Below are 18,665 nucleotides of genomic sequence, written 5' to 3'. Positions count from 1 at the left end.
TACGGGCAGCTTCTGCAAAGTATTAAACATCTGTCCCCCAGTGTTACTCAAGGAGGCTGCGCCTGCCAAGGTGGGATCTTTCCAGGCCAGTGACTGTACACTATTTTCTGTTCCAGTCACGCTATATGCTGCTTTCTGGATGAAACACAGACAGCCGAGGTGACTTCAGCAACTCTACTCCCTGTCTGTAAATGCCGCCTTTGTATGAGGCCAACAGCCATATGGAGGACAGGAGGCACCCAGTGCGCCAACTCACCAATATATATTACAGAGAGATGTCTGTCATACTGGTGCTTTTCCCACACATACAAAGAACCTCATGTAAAAAAAACGTTCACAGGGAATGCGCGCTCTGAGATTTGGTCACAACATTTCACAGGCTTTCACTCAAGGGGCAGATTATGTCTTGCGTTCACAGAAAATGTTTTTGCTTTCTAGGTCTGGACGAGGCTTGTGGCCAAGTTAAATTATTTACCCAGTTTTCCTTTTAGGCAGGAGACCGACTGCGCTGTCTGATATAGGTATAGAAATGTCCCCGGGTCAGACTATTCAAGCTGACCTGAGCCCTGTTGATTCATGTAAAGTTGGAATATACAAAGTTAGATTATATACTTATTGTATACCAGCAATTCTAAAAACTAAAGTGAATTTACCTGGAGTGACTGGCTGAATCTCTTTAAGGGAGTTGCCCGTACTGGAGGGATGAGATTCGCTAGTGATGTGACCCTTGAAAGTGGTTTAACCCGTTTAGTGCTCGGTTCCTGGAAAGGAAGAAGAGAGAGTACATAAGTCAGAGTTCAGAAAATACACCAACTGATGCAGTAACTATAACACAACACAGTGCAACTCCAGCCAAGACTGAATGAAGCTTAGGTCCCACACTTTCCCTATTCTATCCAACACAGAAAAAAATCCCATCATGCATGTGCATCTTGGAGTCATGTCTTTGGCTACAATGCCTCATGGGATTTGTAGTTGCACCACAGCTGGAGGGCCAGAATTTGCCTACTCCTGGGTACCCCTTTAAGAAAGGCTGCCATTGGGGACTTCTCATTCTGCAAAAAGCTAGTTTCTAGGCTGTTTTAAGCTGGCCATACACTATTTGAATTTTGAACAGCGTATGGCCCTGTCGGGATTGCTCCATTCAACAAAAGTTGATATTTCCGCCGTCTTCTGTCGAAGGAGCCAGTCTGGAAATTCTTGGCCATACACCACTGTTTGAATATCCTGACAGTGGCACACCCACCACTGTCAGAATACAATAGCCCGGTAAGGGTAATTTTCTCATCCATGCTAAATCGCTAGCATTTACTCGTTCAACGCGTGGGTCTCATTGAGAAAACAAAAGTCAGCTTTATGGACCCTCTTGCTTCATTACATTGAGTTTCTATCCTAGAACAAATACGCAGGTAAGGACTTTTCTCTGACCCACACTCTGAAATACTAGTCCATGCTCATTGCTAATCAAGGCAACTTATTAACCTGAGCTTGGTATTTATGTCATGGTTTCACAGAGACAATTCATAGTGGACTAGGCATATCAAACAAAGCAGGAAACACAGCAGAATAGCAGTTTGCTGATATTTTCAAAACACAAATAAATGACTGTTTTTTTGTACTTATTTTCCTTTCATGTGACAGGAAGCTCCTGGTATTTTGTACTGTCTAGCACTATGCCAACCATCCTCCCTTTTAGAAAGTACTTCTACTTAGTCTTCTATTGTACTCCGCAGCCTATGTTTTATCTTCAAAGCAACCTGTAGTTTGTTCCTTTATTTCCTCTCTGGGAGACTTCACTAAGCTGCCGCAAGCAGTGCACAACGCTGATCCACAAACAATGTCTCTGAGCATTATGTATTGTGTATTGTGATGTGCCCGCTACAGACAGTCTGCAAACTGTCATTTTCCTGGCTCTCACAGGTTCAATGAGGACTTGGCAAGACAGAGATCACATAAGCAGGCAACATGCTATGTATATCCTGGCGCATGGTTTCCTTCCGTTGCATTACATTCTGCTGTGATCAGAGAAATAAACATAAATTCTCCCAAACGACAACAGATCTCACGTATCAGAATAGTCTGGTTTGCACCAAAGCAACCAGATTCCCCTTACACTTGTTACTGGCAGTTGGAGAATTTAAAGGAGGGACATAATTGCAATGCCACAGCAAAATTTACGTTGGTTATATTTTAGACACTTTGATAAATGAGTCTCAATTAAGTCCATGCATGAAAGTAATACAAAAAAAGATGAACCTGTTGCTCACGGGAACCAGATGCCAAAATGTACTTCCCTAATGCCGGGGGAATATAAGCCAATATCACATAGGTTGGTATAGGCAACATTCATTTTTTGGTGTTACCTTTATATTGTGTTTATGTTATGTTTTCTGCTTTTGCTATAACCTTGGCATTTTCTTTAACAAATTAAAATGTTTTGCTTTTGTTACACATGATCTTGTCACACTTTTAGGCCAGGTTCACACCGAACCGCTGGCATGTGTTGCGATAATGCACATGTGGTAACACTTGCAGCGTTTTACAGCCCGTTTAAGATGAATGGGCTAGCAGCGCACCTTAATGGCCAGGAAAACAGACCTGTCAGCAAGGTGTGTTGAAGTACCATACAGAATGAATTCCACTGCACCATAGTAAGTAGAGTGCGGTGCCATAAGACCAGGTTCATACCTGCCAATCCGTGACCGTGCAGCAATTGTGCACATTACCGTGCGGATTGCCATGCGGTCACGGAGTCAGCCACCGATCGCACTGGCGGTGTCATTATTTTCTAATGGCACCCCAGTCGCGCTGGGTGGATTGTGGAGTTTCCCACCACGATTCTGCCCGTGCAATCAAACATGATCGCGGCTAAAACAGCCGTGTGTCGCGAAAAAAAGGTACATGTACCTTTTTTCTGCAATAGCCACGTGAATGTAACCACATTGAAATTAATGGGGCCGCACGACAACAGCTGTGTGCAACTGCACACGATCGCGTGGTCCTGGTCTGCACCAGCCCTGAGACGCACGGGAACCCTATACTGCGGTTAAACATATTGTGCATGGTTTTAAGGCACTCCTACCTAAGTCCATTAGGGCCAAAAAGGTGCGATCATGGCCCAAATAAGCTCTTGTACTTTTTCTGAGCATTGAGCAGCAGCACATCATTCAAATGTGAACGGGCACAATAGACTAAGATGGAAATCTGAGTGTCGTGCATTGAAGCATTTCTGGAAATGTGCTTTAAACCACTCAGGTGTGAATGGGGGCTTACAGTTGAAAGGACAATGCTTCTAGATAAAGATAAACAACCAACAAGAAAAAACACTAAATAATCACATTGGTGAAATACTACCGTATGTGGTATTATGTTAAATTACTTTTGGATTGTTTTCTCCAAAGCAAAAGGAAAACACAATTAACAACAGGAAAAAGTCTCTTTCAATAACTCTACTTCCAAAGATAAAACGATTCTAAACTTCTTGGCTTAGAATGCAATCATGAAGCTTTTAATGAAGTTTTGATTCTACCCAAAGTGGAAGGCTTCCTAAACAAGTCGTAAACATCTGTAATCTAATTACTAGCTGTATGTAGATTAAAGTTCTGTCACTTGACAAAGAGGTGGCCTGTTTTACAGCTGTCACACTCCCGAGCACTGTTTCAAGGGATACTTTGATAGACTGTTTACAAATAGGATGTCAAACTGATGGACTTGTCAGAGTTACAAAATGGCAAATTAGCTCAGCAAATAAGAGAGATTAAGTACAAAGCATCTGCTAATGTATTACAGACACCTGGACCGATATCACTGGGGAAAAACCTAGCCAATCTCTAAACAAGAGATTTGCTGTGTGTGCACAGGTCATTGTGTAAGTCTGTGTATACAAATAATGTTGCTTTTCAGCATAGAACTAGACAAAAGACCATCTCGCTATGTAAACTCCAGTGCAGGTAAAGACATCTGGAGATTTAGTTTACAAAATACTGGTCAATCTAGGAGACTATGGAATAAAATTAGGAAGGAAGCCATTAGGCTAAATAGTTTTGTGACCTTGGTGTTATTTGTCGGTATTACCAACATTCCTTGGCTGCTGGAGGATTTTTGTTTGTTACAATGAACTGTGAGAGCAACTGATATTGTTGTACCTCAGACATTAGAGGCTGTCAGACGTGTAGGCACAATCGTTGGGAAGGAAAATCTAATAAGCGCTGCAGGGCATTTAAAAAAAAAAAAGTTAGGCTGGGTATACACAGTTGGAATGTCCTGCAAAAAAAAACTCATCAGATAATTCAATAATGCCATCAGGGACTTGACGAATGTCGTTCATAATTTAGTTTGATATGAACATTCAATTTTGGAATTAATCGAGTTTCTACAACGAAAACCAAATTCACTGTTAGAATTTTGTTTGTTCAAGAAAAAATTTCCATCCCTCTCTTTCGATTCTTTTCGTAACTACGGTTGGAAACGATCGTTGATTTGTTTAATCAGATTTGACCCCATTAACTCTTAGTAAATCCAATGAACAAGTGTTTTTGAATGACATTCTAACCGCGTATACCCAAGGCTTTAGCTCTGCTCAGTGGTGGGGGGGAGGGCTAAGTGGTTCAGAGTAAGTCTGCCTGATCCACACATCTTTTCAACTCTCAAACCCAGTTTCCCCCCCAAGCCAGCAATAGCCAGGGCTGGGTGGGAAGACCTAAATATCTAACACCACCGGTGTCTGCGGCATTCCTAATCTGAACTATGGCACATGTGCCATACTTTGGGTCATTCACTATTCTTGACACATCAGTGACAGATCAGGACCCACATGCAAAGATTCTCCAACAGACTCTTCATCACCTTACATTCAGCTCAGAAACTGCCTGATCACATACAAGACTCAAAATTAGGAGCATCCCTTCTAGTTATTGTATGGTCCAGACTAGGGCCAGACAGAATCAAGAGATCTTATAATTACAGCCCATGGGGCAACTATGGGGGCACCACGTTATCTCTATTAATCTCTGCTTTATCTGCAGAGATTAAAGGGTGCCGGTTGTGATATTAGTAGAGGAGCTGCTATTGCTGACTTGTTTCAGAAATAACTACAAGATTAGGCCTGTCATCCTTTATCTTGCTACACTACTTAGTGAGCTACTGACTGAGACAAGCATGCAGACAGTGAAGCTGTGGAGTATCTCAAATGCACATACATGCTCAGGATTGGGACTCACTAAGTAGGCAAAGACAGATGACAGTCCCAGAGCTTGCTCCTTTAAAAACAAGTCAGCAAAGGAGGCTTGTGTAATTGTCTTCACAGCTTCTTCTTAAAAAAACTTCAAACAAATTTTCCTACACGGCTGCATCCCATGGTGCTTTAGGGTGCACAAACATGTACTCGCCTGAAAATAATAGGTCAAGATATTATTTGACCAAAGATGGTCAATGACAATTTGATACTGTAAGCAATCCATCAGGCAAGCAGATCATTTAATTAATATGAAATAACACAAATCCGAATTTAAAACGAAACGAAACGAATTTTTTGGCAGTGCACATGTCTAATAGACAAGCTTTAATAGACAAGCATACATGCACACAATATACAACTGTACACTTTATTTGCATGCTCATAAGATAACCCAACCCTATCTGGAACATAAAGAGTGTGTTTCTTTAACCCAACTTAACAGAAACACTCTACTCAGGCCATTTTATGGTGTCAGCTGAGGTATGATGAGGTATACAGATATATCAATAATTGTCAGATCATTTTTCAGTAGTGGGGCAACCCATTTGAGAAAAGTGAGACATATACATAAAGACATAGACATAGAGACATGTATAAAGTGTGGTTGGGTACCTCCCAAGTGAACATAAGAACTGGATTGATGCATGCTGGAACTGCTTAATTTCTACAAAACAGTATTATTTCATGTAATTTTATAGGATACACACACCACAGCCATGCATACCACGCATACAGCCAACTGGGGTGGACAACAGGATTGTTCCATGATGTATCTGGAAAGGGATGGGAAGAGGAACACCATGAGGAAACCCATGTACACAGAGGCAAACCTACATACTGCAGATAGTGCCCCTGGTAGGAACTGAACTAAGCACCCCAGCGCCCTCAGATGGGAGTGCTAGCAACTTAGCCAGAATGGTAGCATACACATGCATGCTTGTATCTTTTGAATGAGTTGTGACCAGAAGACAATGTTGCTGCCTCAACAAGCGCTCCGGGTCTTGTTTAAAGGACCGGCATAGATTGATAGGTAGACATTGTACTTTCATTCGACCTCTCAAAATTGCTACCAACAATTTAAATCCTTCTAAATTACCCTCAACTTTTGTGTAAACCTCTAGTCACCTTGGCTTATGTCCGCAGGAACACATTTGGGACTGGAACATGAGTGTGCACCTTTGTTTCCAGCTGAGAAACAGATCAGAGCATGAAGACAGAGATGAGAATAAAAACATCTGTTCTACCCTGACTGAGGGATGATACCAATTTAACTATGACAAGTTAAACAGCCAACTACACTTCTGCTAAACTTCCAGAATCCTGCGCTTGTTGAAAGAGTGGCTCTCGTGGTTCTCTCTATAGGGGGCTATATATGAGGGCTTCTGATCATTGGTGTAGGAAAAAACAATCCCCCTGGAGCTCCCTTTCAATCTAACAAGTACATCTGCTGTTTAGCACACACACTTAGCAAACTCTATATTGGCTGTTATGCATAGCAGTCACTGCCAAACCATTAGCAAAGAACAATACCTAAGAAGCAGAAATGTTCCAACTAAATTGAAGTTTGCAATATTTTCACTCCATATAAAGAATGTTTGCATGATTACAGTAGAGATGCTGAATAACTCACTGATTCATTGAAGCTAGAAAAAAAGAATCTGGCATTAAACTGAACTTGTTTCCCAAAGTGGCCAATCAGGATTCCTGTCTAGTTCATCCATAAAATGAAAGGCAAAACCTGGTTAGTACCAACTCTAATTTAGAGCTTATTTTCTTTTCTAGGTATAACATATAAGGCCCATTGTACGGGTTCCCAATCACAGTGGTTATACACAGACAGACCTCTCACTGAGGATATGCAGTGAAAGATTTGTCAGACCTTGGCTGAATTGCTGCAAAGCTGCTCTGCCCAATTCACTCATGTTTCACAGTGCAACTGCTTCTCTATTGCTAAAAGATAGCAGCTCATTATTTGGGGGAGATTAAACCCCTAAACTTTGACGCTTAAAAGATTTCTATTATCTGCAAAATGAACCCATGTATGGCAACCCTTACATGTTGTATTCAACCTGTCAAAAGCACCATTTGTCAAAAGAGCAAATCTACTAAGGAAAAAGGAATCATTGTACATGCAATACTGTTGTGGTGCCATTAAAAATGAATGGTATCGCAACACACCACACAACAGTGCATGGGCTGCTGCTGCCTGTTGCTGTAATGTGCATTGTATCATAACACAACTATCTTCATGAGCCTAAAACTTTTGTTTGCATTCAAAACTACACCGGAAAATATAAACACAGTCAATAGGAGTGGTTCTACTGCCAGTCTAATGCTTTTCTAAATGTAAACGATGGTGTTATAGATAGTTGAAAACTTTAAATATCTTTTTTCTTTTTTAGACAATATACAACACATTCGGCTAACTAATCGATTTTGAAAATAATCGTTAGCTGCAGCTCTAACACTAATAATAGCCTAGTCTAGTGTCTACTGTGTTGGATTATGGCAAAAAAAGGGCAAGTCCATCCAAGATGGGCTAAGTCACCTGCTTTTGAGGAATCCAGTAAGACGACCTCCCTAACATAGTTGCTGGGTGTCCCCAGCCACTCTGAAGTTTTGGATGTTCCCCCACCCACCTTGAAATTCTGGGTAGCCCCAGCCACCTTTTTAGGTGTTCCCACCCACCATCTTGGGGTTCCTGCACATTTTAGAGTTTTAGTTTTCCTGCACACCTTGAGGTGTTTAAACACCTCCTGTTGCATTCTCTGCTATACAGAAAAAAAAAAATTAAAAATCCAGCAGCATGAATAGGACAACTTAGTACTGACCTATACAAGTAGCCTGAGATCTTAGGAGCAGAGATATCACAAAAAAATCCATTAGAAACACAAAATGCTGTTCAGTGGTTTAATTATCTGGAATCTAAAGAAAACTGAAATATCCCTTTTAAGTAGACTGGTCAATCTCCACAAAGAATGTTCATAAGTACAAAGTAAGTCAAGTGAGATCATATTCCTTCCTACAAATGTAATTCAATGTGTTGAACTCCTGTAAGTTCTTTGGTATCTGATCCATTGCTCCTAATGGGCTGAAAAAGAAAAAAAATATAGCTGGCTGTCAGGTCATATTAAATCACAATCTCATAGTATTGATTAGCTTTCTTTTCAGTTTCAACCCGCCAGACCACCCACAGCCCACTAATTAGCACAAACTACTGGAGAGCACACTCCACTGAAAGTCAAGTTTGATTTGGCTTCCTAAACAAAGATGAGCTGTGTACAGGCTTTCTGCCATTGTGCTGGGAATACAGGACTTAGTGACCTGGATAACATTAACCAAGGAATCACTGTCTTGGCCCAGGTGCAGTACAATAGGCCAGCCTTTCACTTTGTTCCTTATGCTCCAACAAACAACAAAACAAGTCTTGCGTCATCAGAGGGGACTAAAGCACTCAATATCTGCATCCGCTTCTTTATGAATTCCTTCAAGGGACCGTTCCAACAAAAACTGCGTATTGGGAATAAGACAATCTCTGCAATATCAACAGGGCAACCGTATTAGCTAGAATATTTTAAATTCAGCCAGGCCAGTATTTAATTCCAAGGCACCATATAGTGTGCATTTCTACAGCAAGATTTCCATGGCGGCCTATTGGATACACAATACCTGGTGCTCCTATTTGCCTTGCTTATGCTGGACCCTGTCTCCAGCAATCGCAAAGTAGGGCCTTCCCAGAGGAGGTATATTAGCAACCATATTTTTCAGCATCACAATATAGTGTAAGGCATCCCATCTTAGCATGTGTACTGGCATTAACCTAACCACACTGATATTGCTGCAGTTCTATTGTGAAGAACAAGGCTTGCTTATCATACTTATTCAAGAGTATCTCCAGTCAAAACTTTTTGCGTGTGGTCAGAGTTGGGAAGGGGTACAACCTCTGTCAGGCTTTGTTTACCTGTTTGCATGATTAAGTGTCAGCTCTGAGTCTGCTGGGCTGCTGATATCACATTCAAAATGACTGCATCCAGCAGAAGTCTCAGGCCTTCTGCATGTATGCACAAGGGAGGCTTTACAGGTTAATAATATGCATATTTAGGCTGATGAGAAGCTTTTTGTTCAAATAAATAGTCCTGTGACATGGTCTCTTTAATGTGAAATTGAAAAATAATGTCAATACCCTCCTTCATTACAGATCTTCATTGCCTTCAACGTTGAAAAATCAGCACTTAACACTTCCGGAAATGTTGAATGCCTGGTCCCCCTCTGCATGCTGTGGTTTCTTTCTCTGGCCCAGGGAAGGGAAGCACAATGCATATTGGGGAACAGGAATCTGACACTCTTGAAAGTGTTGAATGCTAAAGATGTTTCAGCCAGCTCATGAAGACAGCAGAGATTGGCAGCCAGAGTGTTCAGTATTAACCCTTTACTTTGCAGACGTACGTTTGGATTTAGAACAGGGTTAGTTTAAATGATGTACTGCTAATAGATAAAGTATATTACAATTTTGTGCTTAGACTGATGTAATATTTATTTACATGGTAAAGGGAATAATAAAAAAAAAACACTGGAGAACCATAAAAACTTAATGCAGATAGTATCTAAGCTGGAATTGAACTAAGGCTCCTAGAAATGTGAACCACTTGTTTAATATGCTGGTTGGCATATATCTACCATTGGAATAATAGAATAAATAACATCCTGTATAGCACTTACAGAACAATACAAATGAAAATGCACTACACCAAAACAATATACACCTTCAAATTTCGATTTGTATGCAGCGACTGACTGATCTGCCAGAAGTGTCACAAAGATGAACTGCTACAGTATGTTTCAGCTATCTCAATCATAATGTAATGCATATAGCACTGAGATGAATCATGTAAAAATTACAGTTCTCTCTTATGGACAAATGTGTCCTGACGTCAAATGAGCTTCTGGTTTGGCCAAAAGCTTCTCCTGGTCTACAGTAACCAACTGAGTAGATATGCAACGTTTGTTGATGTTTCAAATTCATCATCAAAAACCTGCACAGTCCCACTGGTAGACACGCTATAAGCTTTTCAAGCGGCATTGAATGATTTGTGAGTCATTGTCTGCTTTGGTAAAATGGCCTTTATTCCCCTAAGCCTGAGGGGAACAATTTTAGATCTTACTGGTGGGGAGAGTGATTAACCAAATAGCTATTCCAGTGCAGACAACACAGCATACAGCACACTTAATGAATCCATAAGGAGAACTGATTCAGTATTCTGATTCAGCTATGAAATGACTGCTGACCTGCTTAAATAGGACTAGTGCCCATGATGCTTTCTCTGACCCCTGCAGTAATTACTGGATACTATATGATTCATAGGAAGAATCCAGTAGAAGAAGGACGGCTGCCCTGCTCAACATAAAGCCAAACCAGGCTAAGGCCAGGTTATTGCAATCGGCTTCCCTGCTGAAAAGGGCTGTTTGCTTATCCCACCAATATCAACCCAAAACTGACATCAACTGTATAGAATCAAAATCTCCAAAAGTAGATCAGCCTTTGAAAAAGTTACAGAGTAGGGCATGGCTCCTGGATCAAGCACTAAAGCAGACTAGAGTGAGAGCTGACCTAAAGTTACTGCACGGGCAGGCCCATAGCCATCAGAAATCACATATGCCAAGGTGACTCATTTTATGAGAGGAAACATTTGTCTGGTTTTTCATTTCACACTTAATAACCAAGTCATGTAATGTGTTCATGAAAAACAAGACATCCTTATGTCCAAGGCTGGTCTAAGATTAGCTGGTGGTGTGCATCTGCAGATCCTTCTTCTCCTCCGGAGTATGCCAAAGCCATCAAGAGGTGGAGGCAGACTGTACTGTGACTCTAAAGGGATCGATCTAAGGGCTTGTTCACACCGAATGCAGTGCGTTCCAGAGTGGTAGTTGCTGGTACACACCGCGATCCCTCACAAAACTTCCCCCTGCGTCCTGGGGCAGGAGTGGGCGTGGCGGTGCATTGAATTCAATGGCACGGCTTCCACGCCCCCCCTGCCCACAGTGCGATCGGACGCCTGCGTTCTGTTCCACTGCAAACACAAAAAATAGAGCTTGCTACACGGGTACTGTCAGAAACCTACAGAAACATTTTAGACCAGTTCAGGTTCACTTTTCTTTTATTTGCAGTTAAAGAGACAAAATATCAAGACATACACAGTTCAGTCACAGGTGGCTTGAAGAATGATTAGAAAGAGAGTGGATTGTGGTATTTCACTTCCATGTAAAAAAAAATTTTTGTTAAATGGCCTCATGGAAATTTCTATCCCAAACACCAGTTGACTGATATCTGAACTTCGTGTAGTGCTCTATGTCTAACCCATATTACTAGTAATTAACTGCAAATCCATTACCCTGAAATCACACAGGGGTCAAGGAAATCAAACAGAATATTATTACTCTCAGATGTCATATCTTGCCAGTGTATTAGTTTCAATTTAGCCTACAAGTTATCAAGTATATTCAGCATTACAGAGGTAGGTCTACGTTTTCTATGGCTGCCTGCCAATGCTTCATATTGGTATTAAGTCTGCTACTGGCAACACTGGCCCCAAAAATTCAGAACACTAGAGAGTGGTCTCATAACTTGACAGACATCCAAACCCACACTGACTGGCAAGTACAGGAGACGCCATGGGTCCTTAAAGTTAAAAGCTACCGAAATAAACTCAAATTGATGTTGCTTTTCAAAACAGCAGAGCGTTACATGATGAAAATAAAACACCTGTTATAGTTGTATGTAGGAGATCCCGCATAAACTTGAGTAGGGTATACACGGTTAGATTGTTGCACGAAAAATCCCGTCGGAACTGTCTCAAGAATATCTCAAAAAGCATTTCGATCTAGCATTTATATAGTGCCAGCAGCTTCTATTTCAACACGTATTGCAGATAACACACGTCAGGCCGCCAGTAACAAAAGAAACTTGGCTCCTTTCTTTGCTGTCTATGTAAACTAGACACCTTAATCAAGATCCTTCCCAATTGCCTACAAGCTAACATCCAAATGACCCATGGAAGCACTTCAGTTTATCCAATTCTTATATATGTATTTAAATATTAACAAGCGACATTCTTAGAGCTGGTATTGATTACAATATTTGTGTTCGATTAATCGAAATTTTTTTTAATCGATTATTTCGATTAATTATAACGCACATACAGATCCAACTATATTGGCCTATACACATACAGCACAGCAATGAAGTAATAAAATGAACTAGGATCACACTAATCCAGCACGTTATTAATCTCACGTGCCCCACTCAATATGGCCGCCGCTTGAGTGGGGCAACTCAGAATAATAACGTGCTGGATTAGTGTGATCCTAGTTCATTTTATTACTTCATTGCTGTGCTGTATGTGTATAGGCCAATGCCTTGGCTGGCGCTCGTGCAGAAAGTTTCTTGGGCAAACTCACCGGCCCAAGTGGCTCCGTTAGCTAACGAAGGGGGGAGGTGTCCGGTGACGTCACGGACATCGGCGTCACCGGACTCCTCCCCCCTTCCCTTCGTTAGCCAACGGAGCCACTTGGGGAAGGGGGGAGGAGTCCGTTGACGTCGATGTCCGTGACGTGACCGGATCGCCAACGGGTGAGTGCTTTCATTAGCGATCAAAATAATTTTAATCGATCAAAAAGTTTAAGGATTAATCGAGAAATTAATCTTTAATTTCCACAGCCCTAGAAATTCTATGAAACTGTTAAACATGAAACAGTCACCTACCTATTAATTCATATACAAAGACACATAAAATTATTTATATCAGTCTCCACCTTCAAGACTTTACAATCTACTCTCCTTACAACATTAACATACACATACATATAAAAGGGTCAATTGAGTCAAAGGTGTATTAAAGCCCAGTTGAACCTTAAGTTTAATTCAGCTAAATACATTCCTGGCACATCAACCTACAAGGCTTTGTACACCTATTATTGTGTTGTACCTGAAATGCATTTAGCTTAAGTTGAAACCCCACTGGACATTAATCTATTAGCAACTGTTTTAGTGTGTCAGCAAACCAAGACACTTAGGGCCCATTCATAACTTTGCTCTGCATTGTCTTACCAAACAGGTTGTGTTAAGTGCTGCAGCCAAAGTACCATAAAGCAGGCAAAAGGGACATTCAGATTTTTTGCTGTGTGTTGTGCTGAACTCAGTGCGGGTGATTTGGGATGTGCTGTGTGTTGCCATTCGCTGCACGTTACGGCAACACATAGAAGGGAATGTAAACCTTCTTCATGTAAACCCAAAAGAACAGAAAAATCTCAATATAGATAGCAACCCTGGTGGGAACTGGACTCAGATCTGCACTGCTGCATGATCACAGCACCAACCACTAAGCCACTGTGCTGCCCATGCATTCATTCTATCACCAACACTAGCCAAACGGTGGAAAAATAGTTTCGCCTGAGCTAGTTTAGTGAAGTTGGTTTCACTAAGGCGGATCTATAAAAATTAGAGCAAACATGGACCTATTGCACTTATCAACTGTGATTTTGTCCTTGTTCTCCGAGAATAAAAACTGTAAGCTTGTATATAGGGAGGGCCCTCTTCTCCCTCCATGTCAAATCTTTATATTTGTTTTGTTTTGAGTTTCTCATGCACACCCTTTTACTACTGTTACATAAATATGTTGGCGTTACATACATAAGGGTAACAAACAAAGTAATAATCATAATAATAATAATAATAATAATAAATCTTAATAGGCTATAATAGGCATCATTATCATTCTTGACCCAGTTTTTCTAAATCAGCTCTAGTTTCCCTGCCAGCTACATATAGAATCACAACAAAGTAACCTTAAAATGAACATTTATGGCAGGTTCACACCATTTTCTGGACCAGACCTGGTCCGGAAAATGGTGTGAACCTGCCAGCAGTTCCAGTGCACTCCAGACCAGACAAAATGAGACAAGCAATATTTTTCTGGTCTGCAATGGACTGCAATGGTGTGAACAGAGGCCAGAAATAGCATAGACATACATTAGGATCCATTTTGGGGCCAGAAACAATCTGGTCTGGTCTGGAGATGATCTGGATGTGGTGTGAATGGGCCCTTAATACATAATGACCTGTAAAGTGTACGTGAAGCAAGCAACTGAAAAGCAGAGCTAGTTAGCAAGCTTAGAACTGTTAAAATGTATGTAAAGAGTGTATGTATGATGCCAATAATATTAACAACACCGTCAGTAGCTGGGGTACCTAAAGGAAATATATATGCAGGGCTCGAAAATCCACTCGTCTGCTCGTCTGTGACGAGCAGACAGTGGAGCCCGACGAGCAGCTTCCAGGCCGGCCGTTGTAATTACACGGCCGGCCGGGAGCTTTACAGTCAAGCGATCGAGCGTCTATAGAGACACTGGATCGCTTGTATCAGCATCTGTCACTGCCGTTGCCGGTCCCAAGATCCGCTGTGCCCGATGCGGCCGGGACCGGCACGGCTCTGTGACAGGAGATCAAAGGGAGTTCAGTACACGAACTCCCTTTGATCTCCTCTCACTCCCTGAATGCAGGAAGTGATGTATATTACATCACTTCCTGCATTCAGTGTCACTCTCCAGCTACAGAAGCTGATGAAGCCGATCTCTGCCTCATCAGCTTCTCTGGGGGTCCTTAGGTGACTTTAGGGGTCTTGGAGACCCCTGATGTCTCCATTAAGAGGACCTGTCATGCAAATTAGCTATCACATAGGGGGCTTCTTAGCCCCCCATGTAATAGCAATAAAGTTGTGTTAAAAAAAAAGTAATATAAAAATTAAAGAATCATAAAAAAATAAATAAAGCATAAAAAAAATTAAAAAAGAAAACATTTTTTTAAGTCCCCCGCCCCCCACATACACACGTAGATATGCGTTGGTTGCGCCTACGTGCGAAAACGACGATTGCGCCTATTGTGCTGCACATGTTACATATCGCCGCAAATGTCGGAGTGAGAGCAATAATTCTAGAGCCATCAATCACTGATAACACTAAACTGATGAGCAGTAAAAGCATTTTAATCGTCGCGTATGGGCGTTTTTTGCGATTTTGCGGGCGCACGCAATTTTAAGGCTTGACATGTTTGGTGTCTATTTACACGACGTGACCCCGACTTTTATGTTGTACTAAAAATATGGGTAAGAATAAATGTTTTATAACATAGGGAAACTTTTTTTTTTTTTACATTTATGGTACTTTTTTCATTATAAAGTAAAAACAAATAACCCCCCGTGGGGTCACAAAACAAAGCTCTATCTGTCCCCAAAATTTTTTAACATATATTGCAAGGCTATAGTCCGGTCATGCTGACTGGTGAAATTTTTGACTGACTGGTGAGACACCGCCAAATTTTTCAAGCCCTGTATATATGTTATCTGCAATGACATGGACTGTTTAAATTCAATTACTGTTCCTTTGATGGATTTGCTATGAGGTGGTCACCATCATTTAAACTAAGATTGGAGGAGAAAGGCGTGCTGGTTGATTACCAGCTGGAGAGGCCTCTGTTCAGTTTTAACTTGTTCAAAAGCCGCTCTGATCATCCATAACCAGAAAGTAATTAGCAGAATGTTGTTTGAAGTCCCATGTGAAAAAAGGAGGTCAGTCACAATCAATTTGCCAAATGACACAGTCCGCAGTCCCAACACTAAACAGAAGTCTCAGAATTGGCATGTAAACTAGACTGTTTATATGTACTAGGAGTTCACCACCAGGAGCATAGCAGCCATTAATTGAAATAAAAAAAAAATCACAACAGTAATTTAAATGACAAAAAATTACCATATTTGAAGATTCCCTCTGCCCTGAAAATGTGGTTTTCTCAGGGATCATTCACATGGGTGCAGAGGTTTGTGTACTGTAGGGTGTCGAAAACATCCCACCTGTACAAATGAATGACATGCTGTTGCTGTATGCTCTTAAACGCTGGTCTGAGGGTGTACATCCATTTAGATGTACGCCCCTGGACACAGACAGTCTGCATCCAGAGTTTTGTGACCGTGAACCTGCCTACAGCCATTGACTTATATGAGAGGCTGTATGCGGCACCTATGGCTCCCTGGTGGGGGAAATACACTGGTATTTGTGTTGTACGGGTGCTGGCGCTCGTGTGCCTGAGCCATTACAGCATGTAAAACATTAAAGGAGGACTATGAGGTGAGTGCTTTTCACTCACCTCATAGTTCTAGCCGACCTGTGACAATGAGACTGTCACAGGTCGGCTCAGTAGATCGGGAGGTGAGCGAACACATACCGGCGTTCGCTCACCTCTCGATCCTGTCACGGCTCTCTGCCCTGACAGGGGAGGGGCTGGATTCCCCCCTCCACGCTCCGATCCGCCAGCGCTGACTGGCGGATCGGACGGGGGAGGGGGCGGGTACAGCTGGCTCTGCCTCTAGATAGGCAGAGCCAGCTGTCACTCACGCAGCTGGGCGGATCCAGACATAATTGTCGGGATCCGCTTCAGCTGCGGCATCTCAGTATACCGTGAGCAGTAGATCGCGGTATACTGAGCTTAGGGTGACGGGAAGGGTCTTTAACGGTTTTAAAAACACAGGGAAATGTTTATGTATTACATATATGACCCGCATATGGTTTTTTATATGCTTGAAAATGCAACGTATATATTAACATGTAGTAGCATTTTCAAAGCATTTTAGGGGGTTTATGAGAGTTTTCTGAAACCTTTACTATTGTTTTTACAATGTTTTTTGTAGACATGCTGTTTCGGAGGGTCTGTTCACACCAGTGAATAAATTGCTTTAAAAGGAGAACTATGAGGTGAGTGCTTTTCACTCACCTCATAGTTCTAGCCGACCTGTGACAATGAGACTGTCACAGGTCGGCTCAGTAGATCGGGAGGTGAGCGAACACATGCCGCAGAGAGCCGTGACAGGGGAGGGGATGGATTCCGCTGACTCCCCCGTCCGTTCCGCTGACTGGCGGAATGGACGGGGGAGGGGGCGGGTACAGCTGGCTCTGCCTCTAGATAGGCAGAGCCAGCTGTCACTCACGCAGCTGGGCGGATCTCGACATCGATGTCGGGATCCGCTCCGGCTGCGGCGTCTCAGTATACCGTGAGCTGTAGCTTGCAGTATACTGAGCTTAGGGTGACGGGAGGACGCTAGTTTGTGTCCTCCCGTTACCCTGAGAACTATGGGGAAAAGCCCTGACCCCATAGTTCTCCTTTCAAAATACCCATCATATACCACGCAATATCGCACTGTCACTTATAATGTTCTAAAACTTTTTGTAGCGTTTGAAGCACATTATGGTGGTGTTGGGAAATGAATATTCTTGTAAGCGCAACATACCTAAACTATACTGTAGGAAGAGGTTTTTCAATCTCTTACAATCACAACACTCTAATGGGGACAAATCCATCTGCAAACATTGCAAATGCTTATGTCCAAGCATTCTGCCAGTAGCTGTGAAGTGCTTGTAAAAACGTATGGCGTGAAAGTCCCCACAACATTTGAATGTGGGCAAACTGAAGTTGGTTTCTAATTTTCTTACTATTGAAGAAACATTTTTTTGTTTACAAATTTTCATATTTGGTTGACACTAAAATGTAGTCATACATACATTATGTAAGAATCAACAGGTTTAGCGACTGTATATAGAGATCATCTCAATGCATGTTTATGTTTGTAGCAAATAATTTTCTAATAACACTAACTGCACACTCCCATCTTCAGTTTATTTATTACAGGTATTTATATAGCGCTGCCAATTTACGCAGCACTTTACATAGTTGCACATTCACATCAGTCCCTGCCCTCAAGGAGCTTACAATCTAAGGTCCCTATCTCACATGCATACATAGAGGGCCAACTTAGAGAGGAGCCAATTAACCTACCAGCATGTGTTTGGAGTTATTAGATATTATGCAGATTGCGTCAATGTAAATTTAGGTATGCAATTGTGTTTTAGTTATGGCAAAAAATAACCACAAGGAAAAATAACTGAGTACAAATTCCACAAGTCATTTCGGAGAAGGGAGACTTAATGAAGGCAATGAAGGAGATGTTCTGCTGCACAACACTAAGGCCTACAGTATGTTCCACAAGGTCTGCAGAAAGTACTAATCACTCAATAATTCCTCTATTAATAGCTCAGGGAGTAAGTGACAGAAAACGGCAAACCTGACCTTTCTATACTGCTTGGTGAAATATGTTGAAAGACATGTCCTGTACAGAGATAAAAATGCTTGATCAACTCTTCTCTGGATTAGGGAAACAACGCACTAGAGGTGGAGACCTTGAAAAACATAACAATGTATTTTGTTCTTTACACCTTTGTGAATCTTGCTTGCTTTACCGCATCACGTTTGTTTTAGAGAAATCACTAAAGACAAGGCCATAAACTCAACCACAAATTTACAATTACCAGACTTTAACATGGCACTGCA

At 41.7% G+C, this 18,665-nt stretch overlaps 1 protein-coding gene across 3 annotated transcripts in view; it reads right to left on the bottom strand.

Moving 5' to 3' along the window:
* Window positions 1-18,665, bottom strand: part of ARHGEF3 (Rho guanine nucleotide exchange factor 3) — a 261,754-nt gene that overhangs the window by 21,618 nt on the left and 221,471 nt on the right. For all 3 annotated transcript variants that reach the window (XM_018556283.1, XM_018556284.1, XM_018556286.1), the window contains one exon: window positions 654-761. In XM_018556283.1, the coding sequence (XP_018411785.1) occupies window positions 654-761 (108 nt within the window). The remainder of the gene's footprint in view (window positions 1-653; window positions 762-18,665) is intronic.

Source organism: Nanorana parkeri, unplaced genomic scaffold (assembly GCF_000935625.1).
Source record: "Nanorana parkeri isolate BGI_ZX_2015 unplaced genomic scaffold, ASM93562v1 scaffold231, whole genome shotgun sequence".
Lineage (NCBI taxonomy): Eukaryota > Metazoa > Chordata > Amphibia > Anura > Dicroglossidae > Nanorana > Nanorana parkeri.
The sequence above is the reverse complement of the archived record's forward strand: the minus strand, read 5'-3'. Positions and strand labels throughout refer to the sequence as shown.